Below are 14580 nucleotides of genomic sequence, written 5' to 3'. Positions count from 1 at the left end.
TTTAAGATATAGCAATCATTCTTCCACTTCTGGGCCGTTATCTGATGTCGTGAGGTAGTTTTTCACAGTCCTGCGAGGCAACAGCTTTTTACTGATACGTTAGATTAAGTACCTTCCTATCATTAAAACACAGACATTTAGTTTAACAGAGTGGGAAATAGCAGTAATTTTTTGTCATTAACTAAACATTAATGCTTAATTAGCTTAAAATAGACTAGTATTGAGATCAGAGTACTAATTGATTTGCATTTCTTACCTTTTCCCTGGCCAATTTCTTGTTCCCCAAAATCACAGAACAGTAGTTGTCAATCCTGTTTGCACAATAGAACCTAGGAGGTGGAGACGGGCTGGGATGAGGGGAACGCCTTTAGTAAAAAGCGTCTATGTTCAAGCCCTACCCTAAACTCCCCAAATGGTTCTAATGTGTACATAGAGCTGAATACAGTTCCCTGTAAGACCCGAAATCCATCCAATCCCTCAGATTTTCTCCAGACCTCTCCGTTTCAGCACGAAGGGGCTCCATCCGAGATTTTCCTGACATATCTGAGGCTAGTTCTTTGCTGCCCGGAGATGTACTGGACGACGAGCCAATGGGCAATCTGAACGAGTTACGGGAGACACAATGACAGGCAACGAAACAAGACGCTTTATCTCAGTAGAAAAACCAGATCGCAGTAGCAAAGGGCAACAAGTCAACAAAAGTCAGGGCTGTCCGTTGGGCGTCAGAGATCCGGGTACTCCTGGAGGTCTTTGCGAGGAGAGGTTGCTACGCCCACCAAGCCTTGCTAGACAGCGACGCCTACTCAGGCCGCACAGCACCCCCGCCTACGTCACTTCCGCCCGGCTGGGTCTCGCAGTCCACCGAGCACGGTTGAAGCGACTTCCTCTATCCTTTCCCTTTTTCCTGTCCCTGGCCCCGCCTCCCGGAAGCTTCTCTCCGTCTTCGGCGTGGGTCAGGGGTGAGAGGTGGGAGGGCTGAGCGGACCTTGGTGAATAACTGCCGTGAGTTCCGCTCCGGGCGGCGCGAGTTGGAAGAACCCAGGTTAGATCACAGGGTAGGGCGCGACGGTTTTGGATGAGCCCTCGGGAACCTTCGCCTTCTCCGACTCCGGGGCCCCCATCTCCCGGGCCCGCATTTAACCGCGCCGGAGTCTGCGGTCCTTGGCCCTTTACGAGTCGGATTGCGGCGCTTGCCCAGCTCCTGTCTCCTCTCTCTCCCGGACTCAAATTCCTGCCACCGATACCCGGGTCTCCTGGAGCTTGAATTGGAAGTAATCTGGAGTCTCCGCGATGGCGGGGTTGCTTCCTAAAGTAGCCAAAGTGCTTTAGCCTCCATTCTGCTTCCTTAGAGTTCCGAAACCCTGGGAGGCAGGTAGGACAGACGAAAAATACGTTCGTCTCCATTGTAAATGGGAAACTGAAGCTCTTGGAGAACTTAACTCTTTGAAGGCAACACGGCTCCCTAACAGGTTGAACCGGGATTCGGACCCAGGTCTAAGTTCCTAGGGTTGCAGGAAATAGTGGGTAGAGCATTTGGAAATAGGGGAGAAACTGCAAACGTTAAAAGGAGAGCTGAGAGGCTGTCCGGTTATCTCAGTTGGTTAGAGCGCAACCTTATAACACAAAGGTTACGGGTTCAGATCCCCATACCGGCTAGTCTCCAAAAAAAAAAAAAAAAAAAAAAAAAAGAGCTGGTGTTTCTGAGTGTCTGGCATTATGCTAAGTTCTTTCTATGATTATGTCATCTCTTCCTTGTAAAAGGCTAGGAAGTATATATACTGTTGTTATTCCTAGTTTAGAAAACTGAGGTTCAGAGATGATAATTGACTTGTCCAGTATTAATGACTTAGACATTTCCCAGATCTCTATCACCTCTGTGATTCTTTCAACTGTATAACTTCTGTCCTAATCAAACTGTACTTTTTTGATTTTGGCATTTCAGGAAGTGAGATTTCTGAAATTTATTCTTGGCCTCTTCACCCTTTTTCCATTATCTTATTTTTTATCAGAATCCTATTTAGAAATCTGTAGTTGTGTAAATTCAACCTGAAGTGAGATTTCTGAAATTTATTCTTGGCCTCTTCACCCTTTTTCCATTATCTTATTTTTTTATCAGAATCCTATTTAGAAATCTGTAGTTGTGTAAATTCAACCTTGACTGTTACTCCACAGTTTGGTTCTTTCTTTCTCAAGAGAAATTTGAGGACGGTGTACTTGGTGTGGAGTTAATGGATCTAGGTGAAAGGGTTGGCCAGAAAAATTGCTAGTGTTTACATCATAGGTGGTCTCTCAGTCATTGTTCTCCTTGCATAGCTTATCTCATTTTTTGCCTTTTTCCTTGCAGGAATTCAGCTATCATCTTATGCCAAGATGTCAGGAATTGGAAATAAAAGAGCAGCTGGAGAGCCTGGAACATCCATACCTCCAGAGAAGAAGACAGCTGTTGAAGATTCAGGGACCACAGTGGAAACAATTAAGCTTGGGGGTGTCTCTTCAACGGTATGAGGAAACAGTGCTATGAAAGTGTGCTTTTGTTCTGTCATTTGCAACCTGAAACTAAAAACGTATGGGAGCCTTCTGGAGGAATGGGAAGTCATTTGAAAAGAAGAGGGAGATAAAACAGGTCAAAAGTAGGTGAAATGAAATGATAGTCCGTTCTGGAGGAGAGGTAGACTGACATTTGATCTTTGTCTTTAAGGGGTGTATGGGAGTATGGTACCTGATACAGCATTGACTATAGGTGTTTAGCAGTGGGAAGATGTATATTCAGTTTTCATTCACTGAAAAATTCAGTGCCAGGTTCTGAGAGACAGTGTAGCAAAATCATTGAGAGGTTGATGAGAGTACAAGTCTGAGACCAGACTGCCTGGGGTTGACTCTCACCTGCACCACTTTTTAGCTGCATGGCCTTGTGCTATCTTTCCTGTACCTCTGTTTCCTTTTTTGTAAAATGTAATTATAGTATCCACCACATTAGATTGTTGTGAGGATAAAGTGAGAGTACCTGCTAAGGGTTCAAACATTGCCTTTAACATTGTAAGTACTCAGTAAATGGCAGCTACTAATAGTTATTATTGGGCTAGATAAAATAATGGTGAATAAAACAGATATTATCCTTGCTGCTATGGGGCTGACAGTTTCTTTAGAGTACTGTATTATATACCAAAAGCTTATAGTAATGTCATATATCGATTAGATATCAAAAGCGTACAGGTTTTGAACCAGATCAAGATTCTGTAAAACCATGTCTGTTACTTATTTGATTTTGAGGCTGAGGTTCAGAGAGATTGATTTTTTTTTCAGAGTCAGAAGAACTAATAGGAACATTCATAGTAAATTGTTGTTGAAGTGTTATTTCGGAGGCCGTCTGGGGTTCTAGTACTCCATACTGTACTTGTGTTAGCACTGCATTACATCATGTACCCCAAAGACATTTATTCACTTAGTAAATATAAATATTAGTTGAGTATGTGTTATTTGGCAGACACTATGCTTTATACTGAGGACAGCCACCAGTCTTCAGTTTGTAGGGTGGAACTAACAAGGGAATAGACTGTTATAATAGAGTGGGATATGTACTGTGTATAAGGATAAGCACATGCTCTAAGGGAAGCATACAGCAAACTTCCCAGTTTGGATTTTATCCAGAGGGCAGTGAGGAGCCATTGGAAGGTCTTAAGTAGGGAAATAACATGTTCTGAATTATATTTGGAGAATAGACTATATATTAGAGGAGCAAGGGTTATAAGCAGGAGTCCAGTTAGCAGAATTGTTCCCTCAGCTCCTTCTCACTCACCACAATGCCCCAACTCCACCTCTTTAAAGGTGGGATCTGACGTATCCACTGATTCCTGCCCTAATTGATTGAAGTTGCCCTTGAAGACAATAACTCCTCCTGTGCATTTTGATGTTGCTGTAGTGAGCCAGCTGAGATTGTGGGACAGAAAAACTAAAAGACTCCAAAATGTGCTTGTGGGAACACTGGCAGTGTGAATGGAGCTGTCCATCACTGCTGTGCTGAAATCTGGCAGGCTGACAGGACATGACACAAAAGTGTTTGCTACAGAAGGCCTTTGCAGTAATCCTAATGAGGGATCATGGTAGCTTGGACCACTGTGGAGGTAGTGTTGACAAGATTTGCTGATGGATTGGATGAAGCATGTGAGAGATAGGGAGGATCATCCCAGGAGTTTGGAAGTAACGGAGTTTCCACTTACTGAGCTAGGGAGGAGTTTGAGAGGAGCAGATGTGGGAGCTGTAAAGGGTGAATCATGAGTGGGATTTGGTTTTGGACATGTAAGTTTGAGATATTTATTAGGCCTCTGAATGGTTAGGTAGTTGCGATAGTAGCCTGGACTCTGGAGAAAGGTCTGGGCTAAAGCTATACATTTGGTAATCATCATTTTATAGATGTTTAAATCCATTTAATCCAGACTGGAGACACTCTTTTAAGGAAAAAGCATAGATAAAGAAGAGGTCTGAGGACAGAGTCCTGGGCACTGTAACATTTCCCTGTCAAGGAGATGAGAAGGGACTAATCAAAAAGATAAAGAGGGACTAAGAGATAGCAGGATAATGAGAGAGAGTGGGGTCCCAGAAGCCAAATGAAGAAAGTGTTTCAAGGAGTTGATCAGGGGCTGCAGTTGCATTGAGTAAGGGAAGGACTTACATTTAGCAAAAGAGAGTTCTTTGGAGGTTTGACAAGACCTATGTTGGAGGAGTGGGGGGATGGAAGCCTGATTGCATTAAGCTTAAGAGAATATGAGAGGAGAGGAAAGGAAAAGAGGATAAAGACAATACTTTGGAGGAGTATTGCTGTAAAGTAGAACAAAGAAAATGGGGCAGTACCCATGGGGAAATGTGGGGTTTTTGTTTGTTTGTTTTTTAAGGTAGGAGATATTACAGCATGTTTAGCTGTTGAATGAAATGATTTGGTAGAGAGGATAAAATTGATGATATAGTAGAAAGAGGGGACAGTTATAGGTGTGATGTCCTTGAATAGGTGAGAGGGAATGTAATGTAATGCACAAGTGGAGGAATTGGCCTTAACTAGGAGCAAGGACAGTTTATCCATAGCAACAAGAAGGAAGGCAGGAGATATGATTTTAGATGTAGGTAGGTGGATTGTATAGCCGTGGTTATGGGAGGGAGTTGTGGGTGTTCTCTTCTGATTGCTTCTATTTTTTTCCAGTGAAATCAGAAGCAAGACTTATATGAGAGTGAGGATTGGGGAGGAAGTTTTGGAGGTTTGGAAGTTTAGAAGAGACAAGAGAAGGTATGAAGTAGTCATCTTGAAGAGAGGATGGATTAGAGAAATGTGGTAGGGTTGCTGGGCAGCACTGAAGGTCTGTGTGAATTTGCAGTCATGAATTTAAAGGGAAACTGACTGGCATGGTGCTTTATTTTTTTCTAGTCACATTTAGTTGCATGGGTCTAGGCTTGGAGTAGGTGGAGAGTTGGCTGTTACCAGGATTGGGATTTTTACCAGACATGTATGATAAAGGAGCAAGGAAGGAGAAGAAGGTATATAAAAGGGAGTGATTATAATGATTGATCATGGAATTTAAGTTCAGTAAAGAAGGAAGTGAGGAAGTGAGAGGAGTGAAGGACAGGGAAAGGTATAGGACCAGTGGACTGTAGATCCTGGAGAGGTTGAAGAATTGCTGGAGCCAGGAAACTGGAGGGAGTGAGCTGGAAAAATACATGGTAGATGTAGAGAATGGGGTGTTTGGCATTGAACTTATAGAGGACATGCAGGTACAGTTAAGACTGAGACTAAGAATAACTGTGGGAGTTGGTGAGTGAGAGAGGTAGAGGGCAAGATCATTGGTGTAGAGGAGGTCAATGACTTGCTGATCCAAGGTACAGGAAATATCATCTATAAGGAATTGAAATCATTACAAATTATGACAGGAGTAGTATTGGGGGGAATGATAAAAAGCCAGGTGCTAAATCTTCCAAAAATGTGAGGAAATAACCTGGGCATTTATAGATGAGTTCCACAAAGCAGGGTGGTAGGTAGTGTATGAGCTGCAAGCTGGGAGGTTTTAGGGAGGAAGGTGGGATTATGGCTTGGAAGTGGCAATGGAAAACGAGGACATCCTTCTGCCTCCAGGCCTAGGGCTTCTGGGAGTGTGGAAGGGAAACGGGCAACACTGGAGAAGCCTATAGGGAAACGGTGTTCTTACCCAGATTTCAGTTAAAGTGAGAATGGAAAGGCAGTGTTCGGAGAAGAGGTTGTGGATGTAGTTTATTAATAGTTTTAATCAACTGGTACCGTGGGGAAACTGTTAACTACTTTAGCATATCAGGAATGTTTTAACCAAAGTGGAAGAGAAAAAATAAAAGTAAAACCAGAAATTTCTGCTCTGATAAACAGTTCTTTAAAATATTCATTTCATTAATTCCTAGGTAATTCCTGCGATATTCCATCCAGCCCCTCTCCAGCTTGTCTTAGGGAAGGAGCTAGAAAGAGAGATTAAAGATACTGAGAGGGATGTGGAGTTACTGATGGAGTGAGGTTTTTGCAGAAACAGAAGAGAATGGGATCCTGAGCACAAGTCAACGTTTTAAAAATATGTGGATAGGTTGGTGACTTGCATGAATGGATCAAGGAGATGGGGAATTGAGGAGCTTCTTATGTTTTGGCTTTTATTTTCTTGTTGAAATAGGAAGTAAAGCCACCTGCTTAATATGATATGAAAGAGGGCAGGGCTTGATGGAGTTTGATATTGCCTCAGTGGAGAATAGGTGATAACCTACTCGTTAAAGGACAAATGATAGGATTTGTTCAGGTTAGGAATTCATTTTGTAAACGCACCAGTCTCCCTGATTTAATGACATTACCCAGAAGTGTCAGCATACTGGGTATAAGAATGGAATAGTCAGATATCTGGATTAATTCAGATTGGAGTTTGTTCACAGAGGTAGGATTAAGGACAGAGAATTGAGGAGGCTGATAGGCAGGTATTTGAAGGAATATATTATAGGATACAATCAATATATGGAAGGTAGTGGAGACAAGGGGATTGAAAGGGAGAAAGGAGAGAATTCAAAATTCTGGAGATCTAAATGAGGTGAAAGAACTGGTATATTGGGGTAAGGGCATGCGATACCTGGAAAGATGTTGTTTTATTCAGGGAACGGGAAGACGTTGGAATTTAAGACTTCAAATGTGGCACAGTTCATGCATGGCTGAAGCACAGTGGAGGAGATAATCATTAGAGTTAAAGAATTCAAAATGCTGACAGCCTAGATGCTAGAGGATTAGACAGTTTGTCCACATGTACTTGTATATTGAAGTCACCAGATATATTGGCAGGGACTGGGATAGAGAAGGACCCAGGTGCCAAAGTCTTGAATGAATGAAGGTCACTATTTAGGAGATAGATGACAGTGTTGATTGGAATAGAACCTCAAAGTAGTATTACTTTGTGGACGTACATGTGACTAGAACAGTGAGATGGGTGAGGTTGAGGTTCTAGTCTATTTATGTGTCATTCTTTTCTCACATCATCATACATCCGTTCCTCAATTTATCTGTTCTGCTTCAACTCTTTATCTAATTATTTGTTATAAGATTTTTTTTTAATGACTAGCTTTATTCATAGGAAACAACTAATGGACTAATGTGAGCTCATTGAATTTTAACAGCTCATTTGTCTAATTTCTTTGTGGAGACTAATAAGATTGGTTTCCTGGGGCAGGAAGAGTTAGACATTCGAACACTGCAAACCAAAAATCGCAAGCTGGCAGAAATGCTGGATCAACGGCAGGCCATTGAAGATGAACTCCGTGAGCACATTGAAAAACTGGAACGACGACAGGCCACTGATGATGCTTCACTATTGATTGTCAACCGGTATTGGAGTCAGGTAGCTAACTTATTTATTTGCTCAGATTTTTATCTGAGCAATTCAGTTCTCTTTGGTATTCTTCATTTCCAGAGATGTGCCCTTTTGTTTTTTCATAATTGTACCTACCTTTCTCCAGTTTGATGAAAACATACGTATCATCCTTAAACGTTACGATCTGGAGCAGGGTTTGGGAGACCTACTCACAGAAAGAAAAGCCCTTGTTGTGCCTGAACCAGAACCAGACTCTGATAGCAATCAGGAAAGGAAAGATGACCGAGAGAGAGGCGAGTATCACTACATGTCATCTGGGGTTTTTAGGTAGAGCTTTGCTTTGAGGCTCTCCATTTGAGGAAAAAAATGGATACTGATATTGCCAGTTTTGTAATTTTTGGGGGGGCTTCTTTTTTTTCCCCCCTCTATCCTCAGGGGAAGGGCAGGAGCCAGCTTTCTCTTTCCTTGCTACTTTGGCCAGCAGTTCCAGTGAAGAGATGGAATCTCAGCTGCAGGAGCGTGTGGAGTCCTCCCGCCGAGCTGTGTCCCAGATTGTCACTGTCTATGATAAATTGCAAGAAAAAGTGGAGCTCTTATCCCGGAAGCTAAACAGTGGAGGTGAGGCAAGAACCTGGAAATAGGGAACGGTGGGGAAAGAATAAGAACTCACCTTCGCACGCCAATTTGTAGTTTGCAAACTTACATATTTGATTTTAATTAAATTCCTTGTAATCCTAATCTTCACCATTACCAGTAATGTCATTACTATGGCATATTAGCATTGTACGAATGCTTCACATTTGGAGCCATGTGATAGTCCTTTAAAAAGCTGAGGAAAGATTTTATCAACCCTATTGTAATACTCTGTTAATTAGTCACTTTTGTAAGTAGCAGAATTAATTTTTACTATTTAGTAAATAGCTATGATTTTTGAACATTTGTGTATATAGGCTACTAATATATAGGCTATTGGTTTATTAATGATAATAAATACTTTATTGCCAGTTTTTTAAAAATTTGAACATTTGTGTATATAGGCTACTAATATATAGGCTATTGGTTTATTAATGATAATAAATTATTGCCAGTTTTTTAAAAAAAAATCTCCTTTCTAGGGCCGGCCTGTGGCTCACTTGGGAGAGTGTGGTGCTGATAACACCAAGGCCTTGGGTTCGGATCCCTATATAGGGATGGCCGGTTAGCTCACTTTGGAGAGCGTGGTGCTGACAACACCAAGTCAGGGGTTAAGATCCCATTACCGGTCATCTTTTAAAAAAATAAAAAAATAAATAAATAAAAAATCTCCTTTCTTTGGCTGGCTAGTTAGCTCAATTGGCTAGAGTCAGTGTTATAACACCAAAGTCAAGGGTTCAGATCCTGATACTGGCCAGCTGCCAAAAAAACCCCCCAAAAACCAAAAGAACTCCTTTAATCACATATTGAATATTGACTTCAAAGAGTCAGTTTTTAATATATTCTTGTTTTTTTGTTTTTCTGTTATCTCTAATGTTTTTAAGGAGAGTTGGCTCAGGTTTTAGAGTTATCAGATGATCTCTGTGTTTAAAACTACAAAATGGAAAATACTATATTGGTGAAAAAGTGTCTATTTGAAATAAAATTATTTGGAACAATTGTGTTATTCAGTGTTAGTGTAGAAATTTATATTTGTACAGCTGTAGTCATTTGTGACATAAATCTCTTGCTCATAATGCAAATAAATGCCTCAATATCATGTTTTCAAAAATAATCATGTCTTGTTATAGTATCTTAATTTCCTTGATTATCATTAAGATGTTTAACTTTTCATTTCTGAAAGAAATAAATCGTATATAATGGAGGTTGAACTATTGTGTGGGCAAGTAAGAATTGTGTTATTCTGTTATTTTGTTTTTTTAAAGATGCTTGGGCTAAATTATCAACAGAATTAAAAAGCAGCATGTGAAAATTTGGTAGGCAAGGATTTCTTTTGCTTTTCCGTTACTATGTATATTTCTGTATTTTATTATTAGGGTAACATATATGTCGTTAAATATACAAATCAGAAATACATAAAAATAGACTATAAAAGTCTTCCCATTTCACTTCTCAAAGATAACTATTGTAAACAATGTGGTTTGTGTCCTCCCAGACTTTTATATTCATGTACTACATCTACTTGTGTGTTCCCCCTAAATTCTGTTTCTTGGTGCAGTGCCTTGCCTCTCTCTTCTTTGTTTCTTCAGTTTCTAGCACTGCATCTGATATCTAATAGGTGCTTAGTTGGTGGAGAATGAATGGATACGAGTCCTCCCTGTCACCTAATATAAAACAAGCTGCATGTTACTTCTTTCTCCCTTGGCTGTAATTGAATAGTTAAAAGGTATTGTGAAGTCCTAGTAATGCCGATAATATGGTATATGCAAAGACTGTGTTAATGTTAAACTAGCTTTTATAAATGACTATCAAGTGAAATAATTGCTATATTAAAAAAGGAACTAAAATGAGTAGTATGTTAAACAGTACTTTAAATGTATTCTTTTTGATGGCATGCATCTTAATATCAGGTTTAAGTTAAAAAAAATTAAAACATTTATTACAAATTACAAGTAGCTAAATTATTATTTCTAACACAAAAGGTAATTGCCATTGATAAGCTGAACTTTCTAAGAGATAAAGATGTATTAAGTATGAATTATAGCAACAACTATAACTTTTTTGGAAGTTCATTTTTTTCCCCATGTAGGATTGGTCCTTGATGTAAAAGCATTGCATTTACGGGCTTGTTTATTAACTCACTAAATGTTTATTGAGGTTTTATTGTATTCTAGGCCCTATCCTCAGTATTTAGGATATTGAGGAGACTAAAATTCAGTCCCTGGTTCTTAATTCATGTTATGAATCAGAATCACCTAGGAGTGAGCATACTCTTTTTATGGCCTTCCCAAGGAGATACTTATTCAGTAGGTGTGGAATGGGTCCCAGGGAAATGTCTGTTTTAAAAGTTCCACAAGTGAAACTAATGGGTGATCCTGTCTGAAAACCATGGAAACTACCACATGACCAACGTATTCTGTATAGTTTCTAAGAGTGATAACAAGAGGTAGTATGAGAGAGCACAATTTTTCTTCCTGTTAACTCTCTAAAAAGGGTTACATATATCCTGAAAGTACCTGGTTTCATTTAATAACATTCGGATTTGAGCTATATAGTGTTTGTGACTCTAATTTTAAATGTATTAACTTGGTATCGTAAATTTATAGATTTACCTACCTGCTTTGTTTATAGTAGTACACATTTTGTTTTTGAAATTTCAGACTGCCCCTAGCATAGTATTCCAGAATATAAGTGATTTTATGCTCTTACCTTTGTTCTTCATGATTTTATAGATGCTTAGTAGAAGATGGAAATTTCTGCTTGTTGCTCCCTTTCTCTCCCTTAACAGAGAGAAGTTTCATGTTGGTGTTAGTTAACAATAGGAATTTGTTATAGCCTTACAAAATAGAAGTATTGCTATGATGTCTGACAGTGATTCCAGATACCTCTATCTTGTCTTCAGTTCTAAAATGCAGTTTGTTTGGGGGGGTTGTGTCTTATATGAATAAAGTTACAGAATCCCCATTTCTTTTCTCAAGGCATTTTGGCTTTATAGAAAGGGATGGGAGTTAGGTGACCTAGGCTCCAAATTGACCCATTTCCTTAAGCAAGTTACCTAACCCCTGGGCATTTTGTCACATGAGATAATATAAGCCAGCCTACTTCTTGAAGGTCTGAGGAGAACGAAATGAGATAGCTTGTAAATGCTTTGGTGGGATACACAGTTTTAAAATTTGACACTATAGATGCTAAACTAAAAGTACAGTTCTTCTTCCTCAGATAATCTGATAGTGGAGGAAGCAGTGCAGGAGCTGAACTCCTTCCTTGCGCAAGAGAATATGAGGCTACAGGAATTGACAGACCTCCTTCAGGAGAAGCATCGCACCATGTCTCAGGAGGTACTTGACCAGAAAGAAGAGATGGCTGTTTCTAGTGGCCCATGGCAGACGTTGCCTCCAAATTTTGAATGATTCAAAGGCCTTTACAAGGCCTATTTTTATATTGAAGAGCATGCAGTGTAGGCCACCTTTGAGAAAGCAAAATCTGAGGAAAAGTTAAAGGAAGAAGAAAATAATTGAATTTCCCCTTGACTGTACTTGTTTAAATAGAGGCGATCTTAGTCTTTAGGAGTAAATGCTATCATATGGGATTTTGCAAAGCACAGCAAAACTCCCAACTAATGAATTAGCCCGAATATAAAAGACCAAGTGCAATGTTACTGAGGAATGGCTTAGTAGAAATTCAACAGACAATGCGGTAGTAGGAACTACTGCAATGATGATGTTCTAGGAATTCAAAGAATGTGAGTTTTTAGTACAGACTTGGGCACAAATAGTGCCATGACCAAACCATGCCAAGATTTGGGCATTTAGTGAAATACACAAAATGATCAAGATAAACTGATGATAGGCCTTATAAGACTTATGATACTCCTGATTATCATTTTGGTTTAGTTCAAAGGATATGGTATTGAAATTTGACCTATTAAATTACTAATCAATAGTTACTGTTTACTTAGTGCCTAGCATTTAAGCACTTCATGAATATTATCTCTAGTTGTAAAACAACTCCCATTTTATTGCTAGGGAAACAAATTCAAAGAGGTTAATGACTGATTTGAGGGCACATAGCTAGAAAGTGATTGTCGGAGTGTGACCAAACAGTATAATATCCACCAAACTGAAAGGTATCCTGAGAGCAACGAATGAAGCAGACAATGCCATATGTTTTACAGGAGTTTATTATCAGTATTGTTATTATTGGTGGGTGGTTACTTACAGGGATCGGATTGTCGGAGTGTGACCAAACAGTATAATATCCACCAAACTGAAAGGTATCCTGAGAGCAATGAATGAAGCAGACAATGCCATATGTTTTACAGGAGTTTATTATCAGTATTGTTATTATTGGTGGGTGGTTACTTACAGGGATCGGGCAGCTGCTTTCTCTGCACTTGAGGGGTAGTGGGATTGTTGAGGCTTTAAGGGACTTAGAGGCAAAAGTGGAGGTATGCCGGAGAGAAAAAGGCTGCAGAAGTGCAAGATTCCCAGGTGCTCTACAGCCTCCTGTTACTTAGTTTTGGGGTTGCTGGTGTCACTGTCCTTATCTTACAAGCATAGTGTTCTGTTCCTGTCCTCCCTCAGTTGCTAAGCGACTTGTGCAAGGGAAAAATTGTAACTACTGAAGCCATAGCTCTGAAGGCCATGAGGATGGAGTGAGTTCTGACCAGCATTCTTGCAGTGATTAAGATATGTTTTGAGTATAGGTCTGTTTAACTTCAAAGCCCATGTTCTTCATATGCTCTTGTTTCCTCAACTCCAATGTTAAGGCCCATGCTGGGCTGGTTGCATGAGAATCATCTGAGGAGTTTATTAATATATGTGGATTCTCATGGACATTTAACGGGGTTAGAGATCAGCAGCACTTATAAATAAATTGGAGTGTATAAGATAATAGGATAACCGTCTGTCATGTTTTAAGATGTAAACATGGTGCTCCCAAGATAGAAATCTTCCTTTTTTAGCCCTTTTCCAAATCTCAATTAGCATTACTAAGTTAGAGGGCACATTGTTTTGCTCAACTGGATTGGTGTCTGAGATGGTTCTCATGGCTGGCTGTTGATGCTACCTGTCAGCTGGGAGCTCACCTTAGTTGTCAACTGGAATGCCTGCAGGTCGCCTCTCCAACATGGCAGTCTCAGGGTGGTTGAACTTCTTGCATGGTGGCTGACTTTTTCCAATGAGCATCCCAGGAACACCATACAGAACCTGCATGGCCTTTCTGCATAGCCTTGAAGTTATCTAGTGTCACTTCCACTGGATCATTAAAGTTTACCCAAATTCAAGAGGAGGGAACAAAGACCCCACCTCTTGATGGGAGGACAGTCAAAGAATTTGGGGGCCATGTTTAAAACCCATCACAAAGGGTATGTGTAGATTAATGTGAACATGTAACCATTTTGTAATTAAAATACTAAATAACGTTAGTTGGTGTATCCTACCTAAATAAATAGAACGATAAAGGTTTTAGTATCTTGTGTCTGACTCTAGAGTGCTCTGAGGTCAGCTTAAAAGGAGAATGGAAGTTTTTCTAATATTCTATAGTTGTTAGACTGTATTGTTTTATATATTTGTATTATTTTTTATTGCTTTTTTTCCCCCAAAGTATTTTCAATCCATGATTGGTTGAATCTGTGGGTGTGGAACTCATGGATACAGAGGGGTGGGGTGTGTGTGTGTGTGTGTACACAGTTGAATACTATTCAGTCTCAAAAAAAGTAAATCCTGTTATTTGCAATAACATAGGTATGCCTGCAGGACATTATGCTAAGTCAAATAAGCCGGGCACAGAAGGATGAACACTGTATGATCTCACTTACATGTGGGATCTGGAAAAGTCAAACTCAGAAGTAGAGACTAGAATGGTAGTTACCAAGGATAGGGAAGAGGTGGGGAAAATGGGATGTTGGTCAAAGGGTACAGAGCTCCAGTTATGCAAGATGAATAAGTTCTAGAGTTCTGATGTGCAGCCTAGTGATTGTAGTTAGTAATAGTATATTGTGTACTTAAAATATGCTAAGGAAATAGATCTTAAATGTTTTTATTACAAAAAAAAGGTACCTATGAGGTGTGATAGATTGGTTAATTAATTTGATTGTGGT

General features: G+C 39.8%; 1 protein-coding gene across 1 annotated transcript in view; it reads left to right on the top strand.

Moving 5' to 3' along the window:
• Nucleotides 1-960: 960 nt before the first annotated feature.
• The window catches only part of LOC103582540 (E3 ubiquitin-protein ligase BRE1A-like), a gene marked incomplete at its 3' end in the record, with an annotated part of 15160 nt that continues 1540 nt past the window's right edge, over nucleotides 961-14580 (top strand). Inside the window, exons 1-6 of the mRNA XM_008564100.1 lie at nucleotides 961-1042; nucleotides 2345-2499; nucleotides 7707-7874; nucleotides 7993-8140; nucleotides 8283-8465; nucleotides 11700-11818. Coding sequence (XP_008562322.1) covers nucleotides 2371-2499; nucleotides 7707-7874; nucleotides 7993-8140; nucleotides 8283-8465; nucleotides 11700-11818 — 747 coding nt within the window. The remainder of the gene's footprint in view (nucleotides 1043-2344; nucleotides 2500-7706; nucleotides 7875-7992; nucleotides 8141-8282; nucleotides 8466-11699; nucleotides 11819-14580) is intronic.

Source organism: Galeopterus variegatus, unplaced genomic scaffold (genome assembly GCF_000696425.1).
Source record: "Galeopterus variegatus unplaced genomic scaffold, G_variegatus-3.0.2 Scaffold16669, whole genome shotgun sequence".
Lineage (NCBI taxonomy): Eukaryota > Metazoa > Chordata > Mammalia > Dermoptera > Cynocephalidae > Galeopterus > Galeopterus variegatus.
Note: the sequence above shows the minus strand (reverse complement) of the source record. Positions and strands in the feature narration are given on the sequence as shown.